Source organism: Takifugu flavidus, chromosome 2, assembly GCF_003711565.1.
Source record: "Takifugu flavidus isolate HTHZ2018 chromosome 2, ASM371156v2, whole genome shotgun sequence".
Classification (NCBI taxonomy): Eukaryota; Metazoa; Chordata; class Actinopteri; order Tetraodontiformes; family Tetraodontidae; genus Takifugu; species Takifugu flavidus.
The window spans coordinates 10,212,139-10,233,146 of NC_079521.1; the positions used below are offsets into that span (position 1 = coordinate 10,212,139).

Here is a 21,008-nt window from a genome sequence, read left to right on the forward strand (position 1 = left end):
GCCTGAAGCATGATCTCTCAGTATATATCAAAAAGTGTCGCACATGTCACTAAACCAACCCAGGCAGTCAAACAGCCATTTGAGCATTTGATTATTGACCATGTTGGGCTGTTGCCTCGTTGACCTATCCAGAACTGGCTCACAATTATTTGCTGACTGTCATGTGCTGAGTAAAAAGCAGCTTATCCACTCAGAACTATAACTACTAAAAGCAATGACACAAGTCATTGTTTGTGTTTGGAATAATTATTCAGAGCAGTCAAGGCTCCAATTTCCATCCCATGCTGCTCTCTGTGGTTGGCAATCACATAAAGGCAGTGCTTTATAAACTGCCTCCACCACAATTTAATCTAAATAAACAAACTGTGGCATCAGTCAATAATCAAAACTTCAAAAATCAAAAACTTTTTTTAAACTGACGCTTCCGTTTAAGTTCACCAATTTCACTGTATCCTCTTAGTGTCTTTTCGTCTTTACATGCAAAACATTCTTTATGCTGTAATATGTATTCATTTATTTGTTTATTTTTATGTCAAAACTGCATTTGAGGTCATAAATATTCCTCCATGTGGTACTGTACCTCTGTGGAAAATTGTTCCTCTTTTACATAGACATCACGATAGATCACATTTCAAAATATGATGAAGAGTATCTCTGAAGCACTTTTTCATGATACTATAATAATCATGGACAAGAGCACATTGTAAATGCCACAAAGTGTCCTCCATGTTGTGGAAATTACCACCTTACTTCAGAGAAAGAGAGCACTCAGGTTTTTATAGAGCGCGAGTGAGTGAGTGATAGATACACCGTGCACAGAGGGATTCAGCCAACTCCGAGGGACCTATGGTGGCTACAGTTACCGCTGTAGTAGGTTTTGAAGGCGTCTGATACCTAAATGTGCAGGAGCAGCTATAGGTGTTCGTGGAATTCTCACAGAGTCATTTGGGCAGTGTCATTGCTGGCCATGTGTTTGACACCAAGAGAACATTTGGATTACTCTTGGCCATTATTGTTGTCTTGTAGTTTTTGTTAAATGTGTATTTGACAAGAAAAAACTCAACTTTACCTTTCATAACTGCTCATTGGGTATCAGGAAATGCATTCTTCTATAAGCACTGCTGAGAAAAAACTGGTCACACTTGTTACTCACCTTCTTTCGGGAACACGCAACTCTTTTTCTGTCAATCATCAATCACCTAAGCCTGAAACAGAAAGTATAGATGTGACTGTACTGCAGACAAAACTGATTAAAGTCCAATTAATTCTGTTTTTAATGGTTGTTTGCTTTTTGTGTTTTTATTTAGTCTTTTTTTTACCATTATATTGGGACAGTATAATGCAACAAAGAAAAATCAAAAATAGTAAAAGAAAATGAGAAAAAAGGGAAAATTATAGAGGAAATTAAACCCACCCAAAAATTACCATTACATTAGAAAGAAAAAAGTCTAAATACAACATACATTGCCATCATCATACATAAAACCAGTACAGCAAAAATAAAAGGATTTACATTATATTTTCAGCATTTAGTATTAAACAGAGCTCAGAAAAGGCTGCCTGATGGTGTAAAATGTCTCAGTAGATCACTGTACTTGATCTTTTCCAGTTTGTTATGACACAGTACTTCCCTAATTTAGTGGTTAAATGATGGCAGAGCAGAGTCTTTCCATTTCAGTCTTACAGCTAAAAGACAGCAGAAGGCCATCGTGGTGGTTTCCCACCACTCCAAACAAAGGAATATATGGTAATGGCTCTACTATTTTCCCACATATCTAAGACAAAGTTCAAAAAATGTTTTGCCAGAATGAATGAACCTTTGGTCAATTCCAGAAGATGTGCAGAAGTGTGGCAGGAGCTGGGCTGCATCTGTCACATTTGGGATCGATGTCAGCATCCATCCTTACAAGCCTGACCTTGGAGCAGAGTAGACAGACACCTTTCAACTGAATGACAGCGTGCCAAATAGAGGTCTTCTAAGATCGCCTCACCAAAGTCAGTTTCCCACCTATTCATTAAGGATGTTTACATTTGTTAGATTGATTGTGTGTGTTGATTAAATCATAAATCAAGCTGATAGCTCAGTTTGTGGCTGATTTCAAAATGCAAAACCATGTGTAGTAGAGAAGTGGGAGGGGACATTAGAAAGCAACCACAGTTCGTGCTAGAAAATTCCAAAGCTGCAGCAACCTATGGAAATGGGATCTGGAGATATTGTACCTCTGATCCATTTGTTAAAAGGAGGCAAAAGCATCCTTAATATAGAGATCAGACACAGAGATCAAACCTTTTCCATTTGGTATTTTGCGATTTTTGGTGCAGGACCTCCTGAATTGATTCCAAAGATTAACTGCGTGTATAACCATCTTGATGAAGGAGAAGTGAGAGACAGGTACAGATGCACAATAAAGCTGACAGAGAGGATTGCCTACACTGGAGCTGCCGTATCATTGTTCCTCCAGAACATCAGTGGTGTTTAGGACAGCCGTACCTCTGATCCAGTAAGGTCTCTGAAGTATACTTCTCTATTTAAGGTGGTTTCTTGTGCCATATAAAAGTTCAAAAGAATATAATTGTTTGACTTTGAAACGAAAGATTTTGTAAAAAATAAAAATCTGTGTACAAATCCTTACGTTTGCTGGTTATCAAGATTCCAGGATATTTATATTTCTTGAGGCAAATTCTGAAAGGGAAGGTATCTAAAGGCAGGTTGTGATATGTACAATAACATCCCATCCACATAAAGGGAGACTTTATGGTCCACTCCAACATGCTGAATACCCTTGATATGAGTATTCTTCCTCAGGAGCATGAGGATCCATTTTGACTGCAAATGGACACCTCTGTTTCTACTATGTTGGAGCTCAAAATAGGTGGTCATGTTATGGCTGACTTCTGGCAATGGTGACCAACAAAATAATCCAACTAAAATCTCATCTGCCAGCTCTTTCAGGTATATAATGTTTACTTTTTCTTATCTGCACATCATGTAATTACCTGCCTGCATAAATATGCCTTCAGACAGATAAAGAAGACATTCCTGGAGTTAACCAAGATAACCAGATGTAATCTCAGTCACAACGAAATTGTTAAACTCTCCATCTGATTGAAGCAGGAAATTAAATCTCCACGTCACACTTAAATTACTGGACTCAAACAAAAACTCCACAGACGTCGAGATACAAAGAGGGTTTTAATAATCCAAATGGTCAGTACACAGACGGTCAGGCAGCAAAGGCAGGAGTACAAAATCAGCAAGCAAAGGCAGATCAAATTTACGGGCAATAAACATTCAAAAAATATATCTTAAGATCAGGCAAGAAAACAAAGCTTGGACGCTGGCACTAAAACAAGACAAACACACAACCACAAAGACAAAGACTGGGGCATAAACACAACACAGGGGTGGAGACATTAGACATTGCGGTTACTGGCAGCATCGTTACATATTTTAAAAGAGGAAATGGATTCATATCATTGTTTTTCATTGTTACAGTAAAATAAGTGCTTATGTTTATTTTGGAGGCTGCTGTATATGATCTTCACCTCATCCGGGTGACCTCTACACACAGGCTGCATTCATGTGGAAATATGATTTTTTTTAAAACACTGGTTTTATCTGGATTAGCTGACAGATCAAATATGCATATTTAAAAATGATCACTTGAAGCGTTTAAACAATTTCATTATTGACATGCGTTACAGTGTTACAGTGGATGCGACTGTAATAAAGTTTTCAGTCTTCAATCTGCGGCAGGTAAACTGAACCGCGACTCTGTTCCAAAGTCACACAAGTGTTCAAAACCAAATGCGGGGAAGAGTGGCTCAGTGAATGTTGAGTGGAAGGTGTAGAGGTGGACCTGGGTTCTGATCCCAGAGGAGGGGAGAGAGTAGAACGACACGATGCCAGCGGACCAGTCCATATAGACCCCCACCCTGCCAGAGCGACTGGGTGCTTGTGAAACGTTGGTGGGGATGTTATTGTGCCATGCAGTGCAACCCTGGGCAGAGAAGAGGAGACACCACGACTGGGCGGTGCGTCCCAGGCAGCAATCATAGTCATCCCTGCTCTTCCTCGTTCTGCTATAGGCCACACCTATGTTCACCCTTCCGTTCCACTTAACTTCCCAGTAACGGCGCCCAGTCACTCCTTCTGTAGTCAACACCTGAGTCCAATTGAAGAACCTGTCTGGGTGATCCGGATACGGCTGCTTTTCTTTCACAAGTGCTGCATGTCTGTTGTTTTCTGACAACATGAGATTTGTGGCTGCTGTGTTTGGGTCCAGTGAAAACTGACAGAAAACTGAAGCAGAAAGCATCGAAGACACAATGTTAGGTGTGTGCACGCAGTTCAGTCTCTTCCCCAAATCATTTCCAAATTTATAAAGTCAACAGAGTAGCAACTGTGCAATCGCAGCACATACAACAGCTGTTTCATATCATTTCAGCATCACAAATGCACCTGTCCTGCCTCCTCATTCCACAAGAAATTCTTATTCTTAAGTAAAGAATGGCATCAGAAAACGGAATTAAATCTCCACCTCAAACAAAATATACAGCTGTTCTTACTGAAAATGTCTTGCATTTATTACAACATTTTTCAACAAAAGGTTACAGTCCAAAAATGTCCAAAATTGCGACCTTTGGTTGAAATGATAATCTTTTTAAAGTTTTTACCTTTTAGTCGCAGCGCCTATCCTTTCAGAGCAAATCTTTGGTACCTAGTTGTTGAAGTCCTCTGTTTGCTTGCTTGGCACCAGCCAGAGCTGTGCAGCAAGAACCCATGCGCACACCTCTATAAAGTACTGCCTGCCTCAACCTTGTGCCTTACAAGTGTCTGAATATTCCATCACAGAACTGCTCATTTGAGTGTACAACCATGCTTGTGGAGTTGCAAGGTTTGGACCATTTTTCATACTTACACTGGCGGGGTGAAGGTCTCATTCGGCAGCTCCCGCAATGATCAGTCCTGGAGGGGGACAAAAGAAATTGAATGACAGAAAGGGAAAATGCTTACGGCGTGTACTGTGTGTTTGACTGTACTTGAGAGTTTCCAGTTTCCAGCGTGGGTTTTTTACTGCAGCAGAAAGCAGCTCCAGTGCTGAGTCTCCCGGGTGATTGAAGCTCAAGTCCAACTCTCTCAGGTGGGCCGGGTTGGATTCCAGAGCCAGAGCCAGGTTTTTACAGCCTGTTTCTCCAATGTGACATCCCGATAGTCTGTAATGAAGGAGAAACTTGTTTACCGCCTACGTTGAGATCTGGGTACTGATCTCTGATCACATCCCCTCCTCCAAAATGTAATATCTGTTGGGGTTTCTGGGTTGTGTCGGTCTTTGTCCTGCAGGGGGTGGAGGGGAGCACAATTGGGCGCACCTGTGGGCAATTTTGCATCTTGTTGCCAAATTTAGCAGGTTGTGCCTGCCAGGGTGTCTGTTCGCGTGGGGAGTGTGTCTGTTTGTCTAGTGTGGGTGTTTGTTCGTCTTCCTTCTGTATGTGAGAGGTGTCTGTTCGGTTTCCTTGGTGTTTGTAAGGGTGTCTGTTCGTGGTGAGGCTGTTTAGTCGCCTCCCCTGTCGTGTGTTGGTGCTCTGCGTTTCCTGGAGGGTCGCTCCTGTTCCTGAGCTTCCGGTTTCCCTGGAGGGCCGCTCCTGTTCCGTGTCTCCTGGAGGACCGTTCCTGCTCCCCTTGCAGTCTAGGAGGACTGGCCCTGTCTTCATTGTCTCGGGGCACGTTCGCGGTCTTCATGCCGTGGCGGGACCGGTGAGCTTGTTGCGCCGGACTCCCGAGTTCTCTGCAGTCCAGGGGGAATGCTTCGGGTTGAGGACTCACTGGTGTTCCGAGTTCGCCACAGTCCAGGGGAATGCGTCTGGTTGGGGACTCGCCGATGGCCCTGTGACGGGCGGACGCTGCCTCCCGATCCCCCTGCAGTCCAGGAGGACTGTTTTCTGTCGTCAGTGTTTGCTCCCCTGTAAATAAAACTGTTTGACCACTCCACCATTGTGTCCTGGCCTGCGTTCGGGTCCTGTACAACTCGTTTCGTAACAATATCATCCACTCTTGTGCTGGTCTCATTGTGTCTGGCTTGAATGCTGCTTAAATGTAACTGTCACTCATCTGAGAAACAGGGATGACAGTTCTTGAAAATATTCAGCACAAAAAGGAAACATTACAGCCTCAAACAGTAAAAATTTGGGATGCTTTGATTTCCACACCAGGGGGCGTAGGAGAGCTGTAGTTGCACAACATGGTGTCACTTGTCAAGTGAAACTAGAGGTGATGCATGCCTAAGAATTATTTGCAAAACTAGAAAACACAAACTGCACTGTCGCTCTGTCTATGATAGTAAAGCTCATTACTTTCGTTACTGACCTGAGTGTTTCCAGTCTACAGTTTGGACTGGTGAGTCCAACCGAGAGCAGCGTCACGCCTGCATCGTATAGGTCATTGTTACTCAGGTCCAACTCTCTCAGACTGCAGTTCTTCGAGGAGAGAACAGGCACAAGAGCTTGGCAGCTTTTTGACGACAGGCTGGAGTCACTCAACCTGATGGAGAGAAACACTGAGAGAATGATCTTTATTCTTCTGTAGGAGAATTTACCTTAGCTATGACTTACACAGCCCTCTTTGAGGCTTCGACCACTGGGCGGAGCCAGAGGAGGCCCTCATCTGAAGCAGAGAACGTCCTCAAGTCAAAGATGTCCAGCTGTTGCTGAGATGAGAGCAGAATGAATGCAACTGCAGACCACTGAGATGGAGAAGGCTGGTTCTCAAAGATGCGTCCCGGTCTGATGCTCTGCTGGATCTCCTCCTCCAGAGACTGGTCATTCAGCTCATTCAAACACTCTAACAGATAAATGCTTCTCTCAGGAGAAGGACATTCACCAAGTTTCTTCTTGATGTACTTTACAAGATCTTTTTTGATCTGTGACGTACTCCCTGCCTTCAGCAGAAGGCCTCTTAAAACAGACTGGTTGGTGTCCAGCGAAAGACCCAGAAGAAAGCGGACAAACAGGTCCAGGTCGCCGTTTGGACAGTGCAGAGCCTTGTTAATGGCCGTCTGGAAGAGCTTTTTAAGGTTTGTTTTGAATTGTAAAGGTACACACGGTTCAGGGGGGAACTGTTTTTTTCTCAGTAGATCGATGCCATTGTTGATGAATGTCAGGAGGACATAGAGTGCCGCAAGGAACTCCTGGATGCTCAGATGTACAAAACAAAACACCTTCTCCTGTTTCAGTCTGGTCCTGTCATCGGCCATGTCTGTGAGAAGGCCCGAGTAGATCAAGACCGCTTTTGTGTCAATCCCACATGTTTCCAGGTCGGACTGATAGAAGACAATGTTTCCTTTCTCTAGATTGTCAAAAGCAAGTTTTCCCAGTGTGAAAATTGTCTTCTTGGTCTCTTGGTTCCAGAGAGCATCTGTAGGCACACTTGTGTGATATTTTTCATTCGCCTTTGTGGTCTGGACTACCAGAAAGTGGAGGTACATGTTTGTCAGCGTTTGTGGAAAATTGCCTATGTCTTGAGTTTTCAGCAGATGATCTAGAACTTCAGCGCTGATCCAGCAGAAAACTGGGACACGGCACATGATCTGGAGGCTTCGCGATGTCTCAATGTGGGAGATGATTCTTCTGGCCTGCTCCCGCTTCTTTACCTTCTTGTGGAAGTACTCCTGCTTCTGCAGCTCACCAAACCCCCTCACCTCTGCCACCATGTCAATGAATTCAGGGGGGATCTGACTGGCGGCTGCAGGTCTGGTGGTTATACAGAGGCGTGCAGTAGGGAGGAGCGTCCCTTTAATCAGGTTTGTCAGCAGCACTTCAACTGAGGTTCCCTCCATGGCGTCAGTCACGATCTGGCTGTTGCGGAAGTCCAGATGGAGGCGACATTCGTCTAGACCGTCAAAAATGAACAAAACCTGAAAGTCTTCAAATCTGCAGATTTCGGCCTCTTTGGTTTCAACGAAGAAGCGATGAAGAAGTTCTACCAAACTGCACTTCCTCTCTTTCATCAAATTGAGCTCTCGAAAAGTGAATGGAAAGATGAGCTGTATTCCTTGGTTGACTTTCTCCTCAGCCCAGTCCAGGATGAACTTCTGTGTGAGCACAGTTTTACCAATGCCGGCCACTCCCTTTGTCAGTAGAGTTCTAACTGATCCATCTGGTCCAAACAAAGGACTAAACATTTTCTCACATGTGGCCGATGTTGGTGCACTTTGTGTTGTCCGTGATGCTTCTATGTCCCCAAACTCTTGTAGATCTTTGACCTCTTCACCGCAGGCCTGCGAGATGCTGAGCTCTGTGTAGATTTCATTCAGAAATCTGGGCTCTCCGGCTTTGGGAACCCCCTCAAACAAACACTGGAACTTTTTCCTCAAGTTTGACTTGAGGTTACGTTGACATATGACAGCGAGAGACTCTGAAGGAACAGCAGACAATGTTCATGATCAATATGTTGACTCAACCACAAACTTGGAACCGCTTTCGTTGCTATGGTCGCTAATATGGCGGCTACAATTGTGTATTTGTGGTGTGCACCTTGGATACAAAACAGCACTTACTTCTCTGCAGAGAGTCTGCCAGCTGATCCTGCTTCATTTGCCTCAGAAAACTCAGTGTGATCTTAAGAAAATTGTCTTTGTCGGCGTGTCTCTGCCCTGCCTCTTTACCATCCACTACTTCATCCTCACGTCTCTGATTCTTGGGGACTTGTGAAGATTCTGGCCACAGATCTTCCTTGAGTGCCTTCAGCTCGTTCCTCACAAATGTGATGATTTTTTCTTCGAGAACCTGGAATAGCAAGATATAGAATCAGTAGAGCACCTGTATAAGAACATCTACCAGCCTCCGACCTTTAAATAAAGGGTGGATTGGGATTAGAGTCACCATTTAAGGTTAATTTGTGAGCAAACAAATTTGCAACCATCTTAAATGGGCCAAATACTTCAGAGAAAACTCAGAGCACGAGTCAATAAAACATACATTGAATACAGAGTCCAGGTCCCTGGAAGGTCGTCTACTCAGAACTTCTGACCTCTCCCGATGGCCTTTATACCTGAAAATGTGAAACACAAATAAACACACCTGTACAACTGTCATATTTTCAAAAAAAATTAAAATACTTTAAAAGTCGTCACATTTGGGTGGGCTTGTCCTCAGAATGAGTAGATGGAGCCAAACTGCTGAAGGACAGACTGGAATCACCTGAGTCCGACCTTTTGTCTTTTAATGGTCTTCAAAAGTCACAAAGACATTAACTCTGATGAATGATTGTAACTTTCCCCCCAATTTAGTGAGATAAAACTCATTAAATACTGCTGATTGGTCACATATGTGCAGCATAATAAACAGTGTTGCATCACAGATCGTAATGTCCATACATTTCATTCTCAGTGTTTCCTCCATTGTTAAAGGTGATGGTCTGCAGTTTAGAACGGTCGCTCTTCAAGGACAAGCAGGTGAGGCCAGGTGAGTCAGGCCTGTCCTGCGTCTCCGGGCTGAAACAAGAAAATACTCACTGTTGACATCGGGCATAGAAAACAATGATAACCACAAAGTTAAAATATTCAACTTTAACCAATTGTAAACACTTCTAAGTGAATTAAAATTCATGGTTAAAGCAGCTTTTCAAGAAAAGTTTTTTTTTTTGTTTTTTTTAATTTATGACTTATTTCCACGAAGCGTAATCGTTTCAATCTCGACACAGTTGGGAACAGAGCTCCGCTTGTGTGATATTTTTCATTCGCCTTTGTGGTCTGGACTACCAGAAAGTGGAGGTACATGTTTGTCAGCGTTTGGGGAAAATTGCCTATGTCTTGAGTTTTCAGCAGATGATCTAGAACTTCAGCGCTGATCCAGCAGAAAACTGGGACACGGCACATGATCTGGAGGCTCCGCGATGTCTCAATGTGGGAGATGATTCTTCTGGCCTGCTCCCGCTTCTTTACCTTCTTGTGGAAGTACTCCTGCTTCTGCAGCTCACCAAACCCCCTCACCTCTGCCACCATGTCAATGAATTCAGGGGGATCTGACTGGCGGCTGCAGGTCTGGTGGTTATACAGAGGCGTGCAGTAGGGAGGAGCGTCCCTTTAATCAGGTTTGTCAGCAGCACTTCAACTGAGGTTCCCTCCATGGCGTCAGTCACGATCTGGCTGTTGCGGAAGTCCAGATGGAGGCGACATTCGTCTAGACCGTCAAAAATGAACAAAACCTGAAAGTCTTCAAATCTGCAGATTTCGGCCTCTTTGGTTTCAGCGAAGAAGCGATGAAGAAGTTCTACCAAACTGCACTTCCTCTCTTGAGCTGCTGAATTCACCTGAGTCCGACCTTTTGTCTTTTATTGGTCTTCAAAAGTCACAAAGACATTAATTCTGATGAATGACTAACTCCCCCCCCCCCTAATTTAGTGAGATAAAACTCATTAAATACTGCTGATTGGTCACATATGTGCAGCATAATAAACAGTGTTGCATCACAGATCGTAATGTCCATACATTTCATTCTCAGTGTTTCCTCCATTGTTAAAGGTGATGGTCTGCAGTTTAGAACGGTCGCTCTTCAAGGACAAGCAGGTGAGGCCAGGTGAGTCAGGCCTGTCCTGCGTCTCCGGGCTGAAACAAGAAAATACTCACTGTTGACATCAGGCATAGAAAACAATGGTAACCACAAAGTTAAAATATTCAACTTTAACCAATTCTAAACACTTCTAAGTAAATTGAAATTCATGGTTAAAGCAGCTTTTCAAGAAAAGTTTTTTTTTTTTTAAATTCATGACTCGTTTCCGCGGAGCGTAACCGTTCCAATCTCAGCACAGTTGGGAACAGAGCTCCTAGATCTGGATCCTTCTTCCGCTTCAGAATGTGAAGCGTGGATCGTTACGTCATCAGCAGGGTGGCGTCATCACTGCGTGACTTTGACGGCCATAATTAATTCAAGAATGTTTCTTTTTTCTTTAAAATCACTATTAGGTCCTTATCCATAGTATTAGAAAATGACATAGATTCAGCTGCTTGGTGAAAATATGACTTTATTACGGATCAATCAGAAAGGGTTAAAAAGGGTTAAAAAGGGTTAAAAAGGGTAAAAAACAAACAAACAACCAGTCAGATGTCTGAGCTGGGGTCCAGCTGGCATGGCCCTTATACACAGGGATGGCAGAGTCTCCTCTCTCTTCGTACCAGTCCATGGTGGAGCAACCACCTTTAGACAAACAAGCTACTTTTTTATCCCAAAATGAATCATTTTAAATGATCAGCTGAGGCATCGTCAAGTTGTATTTAAAGCTCATACCTGTCAAATCCTGGGAAACCCTGGGAAAGTGGCAAACGTGTGAACCCAAAGTCTCTGTGCGTTTCTAATTTTGTGTTGTGTTTCCTCCTTTAATTTCTGTTACACTTTAAGCAAAGTCAATTGTGGCTGCACTGGTTGGATCACATACTTGTGAACCTTATTCAACGTCATCTCCCACAGTGACAAGCGTTGGATCAGGGGCACACTTTTATGTACAAAATGTGAATATTATATTAAAGATTCTTAGAGTAAACCTTTGCTTGCTATTATAATAAAAATAGGTCAGAATTGTATCACTGTTGACTTGAGTTTAACACAACAAAAATACTGTTGGGTTGTTTTATTGCCGTTATTGGTTTTTAATCTCTCTTACTGGGATAAATAAGGTTAAGATAAAACCTGAACTGATTTTAATATTCTATTGATTATGTACGTTCTTATTTTGGAACTCTAACCCATGCGCACAGACACGCTCGCACGTGACCAGACGTAAGATCACTTGACGGTCACATGGTTCAGTCAGCTGATGCTAGCGCTAGCCAGTTGGACGGTTCTCCTAGAGACGGAGGTGACGGTCAGACAGAATGCCTTTCCCCGAGTTGTATTTTAATGTCGATAATGGCTACCTGGAAGGGCTGGTCAGGGGGTTTAAAGCTGGAATTCTATCCCAGGCGGATTATCTCAATCTCGTCCAGTGCGAAACCCTGGAAGGTGAGTGAGAGCAGACGTGAGCTAACGGGTTTGAGCTAGCCGCTAGCGGCTAACGGTGTCTGTCAGGCGCAAAGCCACTTGGCTCTATTTGGATTATTTCGGGTGTTAAAATGTGGGTTTGTGTCAATGATAACGGTATTTACATTTGTAATGGTAAATATTCAGTTTTGTGTTGCTGTCACGTCACAGTTTATGCGGCTAAGATGGCATTTCCTTCTCAACATGCTACCAATAGAATGCATTAGCTGGCTAATCCAAACATGGCTTGACGGCGTTTGGCCGTATAGATGCTTAAAAAGATGGGGAAGTGAAAATGAAGAACTGTTGTTTTACACGGTTGCATCCAGTATAAACCTAATAAAATATGGATTATCAATATTAGCCCTCGCTGCCATTATCCTTTCTATTTGCATCAAAACCTGCTCTATTGGTTAACAAGGAAGTATTTATGTATATATTTGACTAAATAGCATTTTCATACATTTAGCTTTTTTAAGTGTTAAGATCTCGTAAAAAGCTGTTAGATATGAGTGTTTTTACATTTTATTTACATTAGAAATACTGATGAGCAAGTTTTAAAGCGGCTGTGCTCCCTGCAGATCTGAAGCTTCACCTGCAGAGCACTGATTATGGCAGCTTCCTGGCAAATGAGGCATCCCCCCTCACCGTGTCCGTCATCGACGACAAGCTGAAGGAAAAGATGGTGGTTGAGTTTCGCCACATGAGGAATCAGTCCTATGAGCCGCTGGCCAGCTTCATGGACTTCATTACGTAAGCAGATAGTTGCCATGTTGACTGTTGGAAAAAGTGGATTGTGCGAGCGATGTGTCCTTAAATGGAAGCAGAAGTGACGCGCCTCAATCGGCTGCTCTGTATTGAGGAAAAACAGCGTTTGACATTGTGATTGCAGGTACAGCTATATGATTGACAATGTCATCCTGCTGATCACGGGCACCCTACACCAGCGGGCCATCTCAGAGTTGGTGCCCAAGTGTCACCCGCTGGGCAGCTTCGAGCAGATGGAGGCGGTCAACATCGCACAGACTCCCGCCGAGCTTTACAACGCCATCCTGGTGGACACGCCGCTGGGTCCGTAGCTCCCCATAGACTGCGTTTGATCCTTAAACGGCTGTTTAGGAGTCCTGTCTGTTTGACATGAAATCTTGTCTCTGGATTTCAGCTGCATTTTTCCAGGACTGTATATCTGAACAAGACTTGGATGAGATGAACATTGAGATCATTCGAAACACGCTATACAAGGTAAAACAAAGTAAAATGATGTAAGATTGTGAGACAATTTACTGTCAAACTGCAGTCTGAATACCTCCACAGAGATTCACACCTAATTTATCATTAAACTATTCATCCTTTAGGCTTATCTGGAGGCCTTCTATAAGTTCTGCTCCAACCTTGGAGGAACCACAGCTGACACCATGTGTCCAATTCTAGAGGTGGGTCAGTATTTCAAACAAAGCCTTTCGTGAGAGAAGCCCTGTGATGGTGTCCTCTCGCCTGCTGCGCCTCACCTCGTCCTCCTGTTTGTGCTGCAGTTCGAGGCAGACAGGCGAGCCTTCATCATCACCATCAATTCGTTTGGCACGGAACTGTCCAAAGAGGACCGGGCCAAGCTGTTCCCCCACTGTGGAAAACTCTACCCTGAAGGCCTCGCTCAGCTGGCCCGCGCCGATGATTACGAGCAGGTCAAAGCTGTTGCTGATTTCTATCCTGTAAGTATAAATGTTTCATTTTTCCTTTCTGTGTTTTATTTTAGCTGTTTGGGTTTTTTTTTTTTTTTTTTACATAAAGCACAGCTTTATTAATTGTTGCAACTGTTGTGAAGGAGTACAAGCTGCTGTTCGAGGGCGCAGGAAGCAACCCAGGCGACAAAACCCTGGAGGACCGTTTCTTTGAGCATGAGGTGAGATGCATCATGGGATATGAAGTCCGGTTTAATGCTCATGGAACTTTTATTCCACAACATAGTACTTTTCTGATAGTTTCAGCAGCTGCACAGATACAAAGATACCAATTTGAAATATTTTAGTTTTGATTTCCAGCTTTTTAATTATTTTGAGGTGCAGATCTGACCCTGTTCTGACCCGATCTGTCCTTATCTCCCTGCTCACAGGTGAAGCTGAACAAGCTGGCCTTCCTCAACCAGTTCCACTTCAGCGTTTTCTACGCCTACGTCAAGCTGAAGGAGCAGGAGTGCCGAAACATCGTGTGGATCGCCGAGTGCATCGCCCAGCGGCACCGCGCCAAGATCGACAACTACATTCCGATCTTCTAAACCGTCGTCCCATCATCGATTCCTCCCGTCATGTCCTCGGCAGCGTCCCCGCACCCGCTGCGGTGTCGCGCTCTCTCTTTGGATGCTAAATGTTCTGTGATCTTCGCTGTCAGGCTAAATTGGTTTCTTCTTGTTTATGTTTTCAACCAGTAAATCCACACGGTCCAATACGAGTGTTCCCACAATCACAGTGGCGGTGATCTCACCGCCAACGCGACTCAGCTTCTTCAGATTTTCAGCTGTTGATTAGATATTGATTTTATTTTTAATGTGTAAAAAGCCCAAATTTGTCTGATTTTAAGCTTTGTAAACAATATGCTTTCTTTCCCACTTGTCTATTCCAACAAATAACCAGTACAGTGATTGATCCCCCCCCCTCCCCCGCCTATGTTCTCTGCCTTGATTCCAGCTGGAGGAAATCCTTGATTTCAGAGTAATTTTCTGATCGGAGAATTTGGAAAACTATTTCAGATTTTCAGTATTGATTTTTTTTCCCCCCAACTCATCAGTCAACCTGATGGCGTGTTCCTGCGGCGCCCCAGATCCGTGTGAGACAGGTCGAAGGTCACCTTGATCTTCCCCTGATGGAGAAGCGCGTGAACACATTCCCCTAGCATCGCCGGCTGTATCATTTTTTATTTATTTCTGTGTAAGTGGCGGTTTCTGCATGCACGTCGGCTCGATCCTTTGATTTTTACCCCCCAAAATCCAGCGACGAAAGCAGCGAGCCCCTTGTTTTCTGTCTGTGATGGTTGTTAGATGTTTGACATCTCACCTGACGAGCCTCCAGTCGTCAGTGTCGTGGTTTGAAGGAGGCGTGAAGCCTCCGGAGGAAGAAAGAATCTATGTTTAAAGTATATACAAATAGATATTTATGGAGCAATGACATTTCTTCTCCATGCTGCATTATTGCTGTACTGCTCCGACTCTTTATTTGTGAAATGTGTTGTAAATGTGACGAAAACATTAAAACAGACTAAACTGCATCCAGGTGATTCTCAGCTCCATGTCCTGCTTCAGCGGGGGCGCGGCCCCCTCCCCCCAGCTCCTGCAGGGGGACACAAAAGTGGCCCCTTCCATGCTAGATGTGATTATAAAGGAAACTTTCTGCCAGGTGGACTCAGAAGGAACCGGATCAGAAACAAGTGACATCTGATTGGCTGTGAGCTCCACTGAGAACAGCCTGAAGGCTTCAGCTTTGATTGGCAGTAATCAGGCTGTGGGGCTGCAGCTGCAGCTCTTCCCTCAGAGACCATGACCCACCATGACCCTGCAGCTCAGAACCAAAGCCCGGCTCTTCGACCTGCACTGCTCCGTGGGCCTGACCGACTGGGACATGGACAAGGAGCTGAAACTGGCGACCACCACGGACCAGATTTACCACGGTGATGCTCTCCTCTTTCCCTCAGTTGGGTTCAGAACCTGTGGAGACGTTTAACCCGTGTGCGGTGTGTCCCAGATGACAAACTGAACGAGCAGTACGTGGTCCAGAGGCCCGCGGCCAGAGCCTCGAGGAGGAAAGATGAATTCGTTTGGTATGACAAGATGTCAGGTGAGACGAGGATGTAGAGAAGTCCCAACTCTCTTCTGTCCGTTTCAGCTCTTCTCTGGTCCAAAGGCGACTTCATCCATTCACGTGTCCTGAAATCGCTTCATCATTCAGACAACAACTTATTGTTTTTCTATTACTGTCTATAAAAATGACTTAAAAAGAAAAAAAAAACCTCAGCAGCTGATGGAAAAATCATCAATGAGCTGCTAAAGTTGAAATAACAGATCTGGAGTCTTTCCTGCTGCACCTGTCAATGAATACGGGAACTATCCGCCCATTAATAATTGCTGTTAAATTAAAATTGAATGAGCAGCCTTTGAATCGGGACGGAGCGTTTTGGAAAAGGTTTGCAGACTCAAGGGAAAAGTCTATTTCTTTTTCTCCATCAGACACTTTCGTGAAGCCAAACTTGTGGCTGTTGGTGAATCCCAGTATTGCCTGTCCAATCCAGTACGGAGAGATGTCATCAGATCTGCAGACGGCGTCGGAACCAGCTGGGGAGATCCAAACGGACCCTGCACAGAACCGTGTGCCTGTTGTCCAGGAGGTTCTGCTGAGTTCTGAGTACACGGTACACCCGATGCGCCCGAACGGCCGCTGAAAGTTCATTAAACACTTGGAAATATTGCAAATAAAAATGTTTGGCAGAAAAATTAGTTTCTTTCTCTGGTTTGGAGATCAAGAACACGTGTCCTCCGGTCAAGAGCCGACGTAAAGGGAGAACCATGGCAATAAAGGTAAAACATGACTCTTTTTTCCTGTTAGAACGTTTCTACCTGCTTTTTGTCACCTTCCAGGACTTTAAGAACCTGAAACCAGGATGTTGGCCTCGCCCGCCTGTCAACTATTGCATCCTCATCGCTTTGGCGCTCAAGAGCAGCCACACCGGGAGCCTCAAGGTCCAGCAGATCTACCAATTTACCAGGTACAAGCGATCGCCCACCTCTAATAACTCAAATAAGACCCAAGTTAACAGATGTCGGGGGGATCTTTCACAGGGAGAACTTCCCCTTCTTCCAGACGGCTCCGGATGGTTGGAAGAACACCATCAGACACAACCTGTGCTTCAACAGCAGCTTCCGCAAAACCTGCAACCAGATGTGCAGGGACGGGAAGAGGAAGTCCTGTTTTTGGCACCTGACGTCAGACGGCCAACGGCGGCTCCTGGACGAGATCAGCACGTTACCGGGAGAAACCTTCAAGCAGCTGGAGCGGAGCATGTCCCACCCAGGTGAAGAGCTCCTCGGGTCTAAAGGGCCGCGAAAATAACTCCCCCCATATGACACTACTTTAGTCTCTTTATTTGCCACTAGGGGGAGCCGTCGACATTGATTCAATATATTTCTAATGAATTCCCTCCTCGTTTCAGATGTGATAAGGACGCTGCTCTCACTCTGATCTCAGAAGATCAAACCAAGGGTTTTCCTGCACTTCATGCTGATTTATTCTATTTTTGTAAATGGAAAATTGTATTTGCTTGGACTCAGAAGTGCACTCGGATGAGAACTTGTAACAGGATATTAAAATTGGTGATTGGAAGTTGTGGTGGTGTCGCGTTTAATCAAAACCAGGCTCTGCAGAACCTCCAACAGAAGTCCAGTTTCTTCACAAACGTTTTTTTCTTTCCTTCCTGCCATGTTCATCCTTTTTTATCTATTTTTAAACTGAGCGACTTCTAAGACGTGACTTCTCTGCGTTATTTTAACGCCTTTAATTTCTCCAGCTGCAGAAGCCAGTCGGTCTTCAAATCAAACTTATATTGTCCCAAAAGCTCGATTAACCGTGAGGTCGTGATTCTTATAAACGTTCAAATATCACATAGAACCTTGGTGCTGCAGTGATTTCTGCCTCAGAACCACCTTTTGTTCCCATCTGTCAGGTATCTGGATGAGTCGGGACACATGGAAGACGCTGTAGGTCGGCTGAAGGCTCGCGTCGTTGGCAAACAGTCAAATTGTTTCTGTATAAGTAGTTTTAAATGCGTCTGCCAGTCAAATCAGCTTTTGGAAGTACAGCCTGAGCAGGTAGGAACACTCAAACTTCTCCTTACTAAATGTTTTATAACTTTACTCATCGTTGCGATGCACCGTGATTAAAGCCACGGCTGGTCTTGTTTTGTTTTGCTCGTTTCAATCTTTTAATTTAAAAAAAAAAAATCACTGAAGTTAAGAGGGCAAATGAGAGCAGAAGTTCCGTTAAATAACACAATTTTATAATGTCGGGAATGGAGCAACAGTTCTGGGGATTTACGTGTTTTCAACTGTCTAAATTCAATTAAACTGCACAGATCTCACGTTCACATGACTTAAACATCTCCGAGTATAGTTCAGATTTTCCGTCTGCCAATAATCCCGCCTGATGTTTTCTGTACAACAGATTTCTAACGATGACAAAGAGCATCTTATCAGGGCTCTTCTTCCCCCTCCTCTTCAGCAGCAGCGTGCTCGGGAATGACTCGGTGATTGTGAAGGATTATGGGCACGTCTCCCAGCATCTCACCTGGCAGGAGGCCCAGTCGCGCTGCAGGTGTCTCCCTCTGCTGGCAGTACTGATAATTACACGCTGTAATGCTGTTAACTGCAGCTTCATCTCACCAGACAAAACTAGCACAGCCTTCAACTTGTTATAAATAATTGAAAGTATCCCATTAAAATGTGTAGTGTCTATATTTATATTTCGAGTTGAGCAAAATTAGAACTTTCGTCACTCCCTTCTGGTAAGAGAAGTAACTACACAACACGATGGTACCAGATTTAGGGCCAATGTGACATTTTCTAAGAATATTGAATAATTTTCTATTAAATATGGTTAAAGTCTTGATCACTTGTGACTAAATTAATTCCTTCTGACATTCATGCACATATTTTCCAATAGAACAATTCCCCACACTGACCTGGCGACCATCCAGCAGCCAGACGCAGATCGTATACTGATTGACACTTACAATGCCTGGATCGGATACTACATGCCCGAACAATGGACTAACGACTATTCTGTTTGGATCAATGAACACTACACCGGGGAGGATCCCAATGATACCAGTTGTGGTTCGGTCCAGTCCAGCACAAAAAAGTAAGTGACTCGTGTGTTCTTGTATTTGCTCCATACTGAGAACAAAAATAACATGGTTTTAAGGTTGAGGTTAGAATTTGGATTAGAGTTAGTTGGGGTGCTTCAGGTGAGGGGCTGGGGAATGAATTATGTCTCTTAAGGTCCTCGCAAAGATGGAAGTACAAGGATGTGTGTGAGATCTGACTCTGGGCCTGTGGTCAAACTAACGCCTTGAAAATTCTAAGATGATTTACATTAACAGATCCTCATTTTGGAGTGTGTGAGATTTAAATTTGGCACAGACAGTTGTTAGCAGCGAGAGGTCAAAGGTCAATAAACCCACCCGAATGAGGATAAACAGGATTTGTTTTTTCTTCCTCTCTGAAAGGTTCCTTGACCAGCACTGTCAGCAGTACCTTTTCTTCATCTGTCAACACTCACTTGTAAATGGTCTCTGGAACTACACACTGGTGCCACAGTCCAAGACGTGGACAGAAGCTCTGAACTACTGCAAGGAAAACTTCTACAGTCTGGCAACTCTGAAGGACTACACCAGTCTGAAATCGGCAGTCGTTCAGAAGGACTTTCCAGTCTGGATTGGCCTGTACAGAGAAGGTAAAGCACAACCCCAGCCCTCAACACCCCAGCAGGTTGTAACCAGCTAGAGTAGCAGCATGTTAGCCCTTTAAATGTGTGTTTCCACCCATTAAAGTAATTTTGATCCCAAAATCACAAATATTATTCGCCTCAGAGGGGTTTACAATCTGCACAGCTGTGACAGCCTCTGTCTTTAGACTCCCAAACTGAATCATAAAAAACTTTGAAAACACTCTTTGGAATTCAGTCTCTTCTGCAGGAAAAATGTGGAAATGGAGCAAAGGGTCTTCCGAATACAGAAACTGGGCAACAGGCGAACCAAAGAACGATGGTGACTGCGTGACCATTTCTTCTATAACCCGAAAGATGTCCACCCAGGACTGTAGAGCCCGCTTTCCCTTTGTCTGTCTGAAGGAAAATCTAATCCTGGTGAAGGAGAACAAGGCGTGGCAGGAGGCTCTGGAGCACTGTCGAGCCTTCAACTATGAGCTGGTCAGCGTGCAGCCTGGAGAAGACCACCGGAGAATGATGGGCTATATCATGGAGGCCGAAACCAACAAGGTGGGCTCTCCCCATATGAGACCAGGCTCCTGCTCAAGGTTTCTGCCTGTTAAAAAGCACTTTTTCCTTGCCGCAGCTGCTTGTTTGGGGTCAGGTGTTGCGTTTCTGTGATTGTAACAGATCCAGTTCAAGTAAAGATTAATTGAATTCTCTTCATCTGAGGTTTCCTCCCTCCAGGTGTGGACAGGTCTCCGTTTCCTAGCTGGTGATTGGCTGTGGATGAACAAGGCAACTGTTCGGTACTCTGAACTGCCCCTCTGCCCCCAGCAGGGGCAGCGGTGTGGCGTTCTTTCCAAGGAAGACAAAGGAAGTGTGGAGATCACAGACTGTTCGCGGAAGCTGAATTTCCTCTGTTACACCTCAACTTAGCATTTAAACGTCTGGTGCAGAGGAAAAGCTACTCACCCAACGAAGATCAGAGCAAATGCTGTGATTTAGATTAGATGGTCATAAATGTCAAGTTCCAGTGCTCTTTTAATTGACAACTTAGTAGGAGTTGTTTCTAGCGGCCTCTCTGGTCAAATGTGGTGTAGCAGCGACAACCAGACGTGGAAGTGGGCCGTGGCGTTTCCGGTTTGAGAATTGTTAGTGAAAAGATGTTAACTTGGAATTCATCAGCCTTTTAAAAATGTTTTTGCTGTTGTGAAGTTGTTTTTGAATAACCTATTGTGATTTTAGTAACCGAATGTTAACATCATTCATTAAAAAATAAATACTTGTTAGCCGCTCACATGAAAACTAAAAGGGAGAGCTATAGCTCATTTAATGATAACATCAAAACAACTATGCACGGATAATTTAAATGAAGTACCATCGCCTTTACTGCGAGAGTTTCGGGTTTTATTGTTGACTCACAGAGGGCAACAAAACTTGGTAAAATACAGCAGAACTGAAAACAGCTAATAAAGTGAGCTAATAACACAGCAGGTGTCTTTGGGCAGACACCTGAGCTCCGAGTCCTTT

At 44.1% G+C, this 21,008-nt stretch overlaps 4 protein-coding genes and 1 long non-coding RNA gene across 6 annotated transcripts; 4 read left to right on the forward strand and 1 right to left on the reverse strand.

Moving 5' to 3' along the window:
- The first annotated feature begins 1,858 nt into the window (after window positions 1-1,858).
- LOC130519045 (uncharacterized) lies at window positions 1,859-5,992 on the forward strand. The gene is made up of 2 exons (XR_008948207.1): window positions 1,859-1,995; window positions 2,323-5,992. It is a non-coding gene; the product is annotated as an uncharacterized LOC130519045 (long non-coding RNA).
- Window positions 3,175-11,414, reverse strand: LOC130518558 (protein NLRC3-like). The gene is made up of 12 exons (XM_057021261.1): window positions 11,284-11,414; window positions 11,091-11,193; window positions 10,488-10,604; window positions 9,375-9,491; window positions 9,132-9,227; window positions 8,977-9,049; window positions 8,556-8,784; window positions 6,613-8,413; window positions 6,368-6,541; window positions 5,044-5,217; window positions 4,923-4,969; window positions 3,175-4,303 (listed from the first exon to the last, which is right to left on the reverse strand). Exons 2-12 carry the CDS (start codon window positions 11,177-11,179, stop codon window positions 3,744-3,746), a joined length of 3,477 nt encoding a protein of 1,158 aa, XP_056877241.1. The 5' UTR covers window positions 11,180-11,193; window positions 11,284-11,414; the 3' UTR covers window positions 3,175-3,743.
- Window positions 11,415-11,767: 353 nt separating this feature from the next.
- atp6v0d1 (ATPase H+ transporting V0 subunit d1) lies at window positions 11,768-15,270 on the forward strand. The gene is made up of 8 exons (XM_057021711.1): window positions 11,768-11,994; window positions 12,594-12,765; window positions 12,905-13,083; window positions 13,175-13,254; window positions 13,368-13,445; window positions 13,545-13,721; window positions 13,835-13,912; window positions 14,123-15,270. The coding sequence occupies exons 1-8, from the start codon at window positions 11,868-11,870 to the stop codon at window positions 14,282-14,284; spliced, it is 1,053 nt and encodes a 350-aa protein (XP_056877691.1). The 5' UTR covers window positions 11,768-11,867; the 3' UTR covers window positions 14,285-15,270.
- A 236-nt stretch (window positions 15,271-15,506) lies between these two features.
- On the forward strand, window positions 15,507-17,375 carry foxr1 (forkhead box R1). Its single transcript, XM_057021798.1, has 7 exons — window positions 15,507-15,669; window positions 15,744-15,836; window positions 16,226-16,407; window positions 16,514-16,573; window positions 16,634-16,761; window positions 16,835-17,067; window positions 17,206-17,375. The coding sequence occupies exons 1-7, from the start codon at window positions 15,549-15,551 to the stop codon at window positions 17,232-17,234; spliced, it is 846 nt and encodes a 281-aa protein (XP_056877778.1). The 5' UTR covers window positions 15,507-15,548; the 3' UTR covers window positions 17,235-17,375.
- A 144-nt stretch (window positions 17,376-17,519) lies between these two features.
- Window positions 17,520-20,789, forward strand: LOC130518792 (secretory phospholipase A2 receptor-like). 2 transcript variants are annotated; one of them, XM_057021691.1, is made up of 6 exons: window positions 17,520-17,860; window positions 18,213-18,362; window positions 18,711-18,908; window positions 19,276-19,502; window positions 19,732-20,045; window positions 20,223-20,789. In XM_057021691.1, the coding sequence occupies exons 2-6, from the start codon at window positions 18,223-18,225 to the stop codon at window positions 20,412-20,414; spliced, it is 1,071 nt and encodes a 356-aa protein (XP_056877671.1). In that variant the 5' UTR covers window positions 17,520-17,860; window positions 18,213-18,222; the 3' UTR covers window positions 20,415-20,789. The 2 variants fall into 2 exon arrangements, with proteins under 2 accessions (XP_056877671.1, XP_056877679.1); XM_057021699.1 differs by having other exon boundaries at window positions 19,744-20,045.
- Window positions 20,790-21,008: the final 219 nt, after the last annotated feature.

What these genes read in the sequence shown, in the direction of transcription:
- LOC130518792 (XM_057021691.1), top strand. Translation starts at nt 18,223, where the DNA reads ATGACAAAGAGCATCTTATCAGGGCTCTTCTTCCCCCTCCTCTTCAGC. An exon ending in GATTGGCCTGTACAGAGAAG is followed by an intron (nt 19,503 to 19,731) that starts GTAAAGCACAAC and finishes TTTGGAATTCAG; the next exon opens with TCTCTTCTGCAGGAAAAATG. An exon ending in TGGAGGCCGAAACCAACAAG is followed by an intron (nt 20,046 to 20,222) that starts GTGGGCTCTCCC and finishes TCCTCCCTCCAG; the next exon opens with GTGTGGACAGGTCTCCGTTT.
- foxr1 (XM_057021798.1), top strand. Translation starts at nt 15,549, where the DNA reads ATGACCCTGCAGCTCAGAACCAAAGCCCGGCTCTTCGACCTGCACTGC. An exon ending in TTGGTATGACAAGATGTCAG is followed by an intron (nt 15,837 to 16,225) that starts GTGAGACGAGGA and finishes TTTCTCCATCAG; the next exon opens with ACACTTTCGTGAAGCCAAAC. An exon ending in TGCTGAGTTCTGAGTACACG is followed by an intron (nt 16,408 to 16,513) that starts GTACACCCGATG and finishes TCTGGTTTGGAG; the next exon opens with ATCAAGAACACGTGTCCTCC.
- LOC130518558 (XM_057021261.1), bottom strand. Translation starts at nt 11,179, where the DNA reads ATGGACTGGTACGAAGAGAGAGGAGACTCTGCCATCCCTGTGTATAAG. An exon ending in GCTCAGACATCTGACTGGTT is followed by an intron (nt 10,605 to 11,090) that starts GTTTGTTTGTTT and finishes TTCTTGTTTCAG; the next exon opens with CCCGGAGACGCAGGACAGGC. An exon ending in TGGAAACTGGAAACTCTCAA is followed by an intron (nt 4,970 to 5,043) that starts GTACAGTCAAAC and finishes GTCCCCCTCCAG; the next exon opens with GACTGATCATTGCGGGAGCT.
- atp6v0d1 (XM_057021711.1), top strand. Translation starts at nt 11,868, where the DNA reads ATGCCTTTCCCCGAGTTGTATTTTAATGTCGATAATGGCTACCTGGAA. An exon ending in CCTGGTGGACACGCCGCTGG is followed by an intron (nt 13,084 to 13,174) that starts GTCCGTAGCTCC and finishes TCTGGATTTCAG; the next exon opens with CTGCATTTTTCCAGGACTGT. An exon ending in TTCGAAACACGCTATACAAG is followed by an intron (nt 13,255 to 13,367) that starts GTAAAACAAAGT and finishes TTCATCCTTTAG; the next exon opens with GCTTATCTGGAGGCCTTCTA.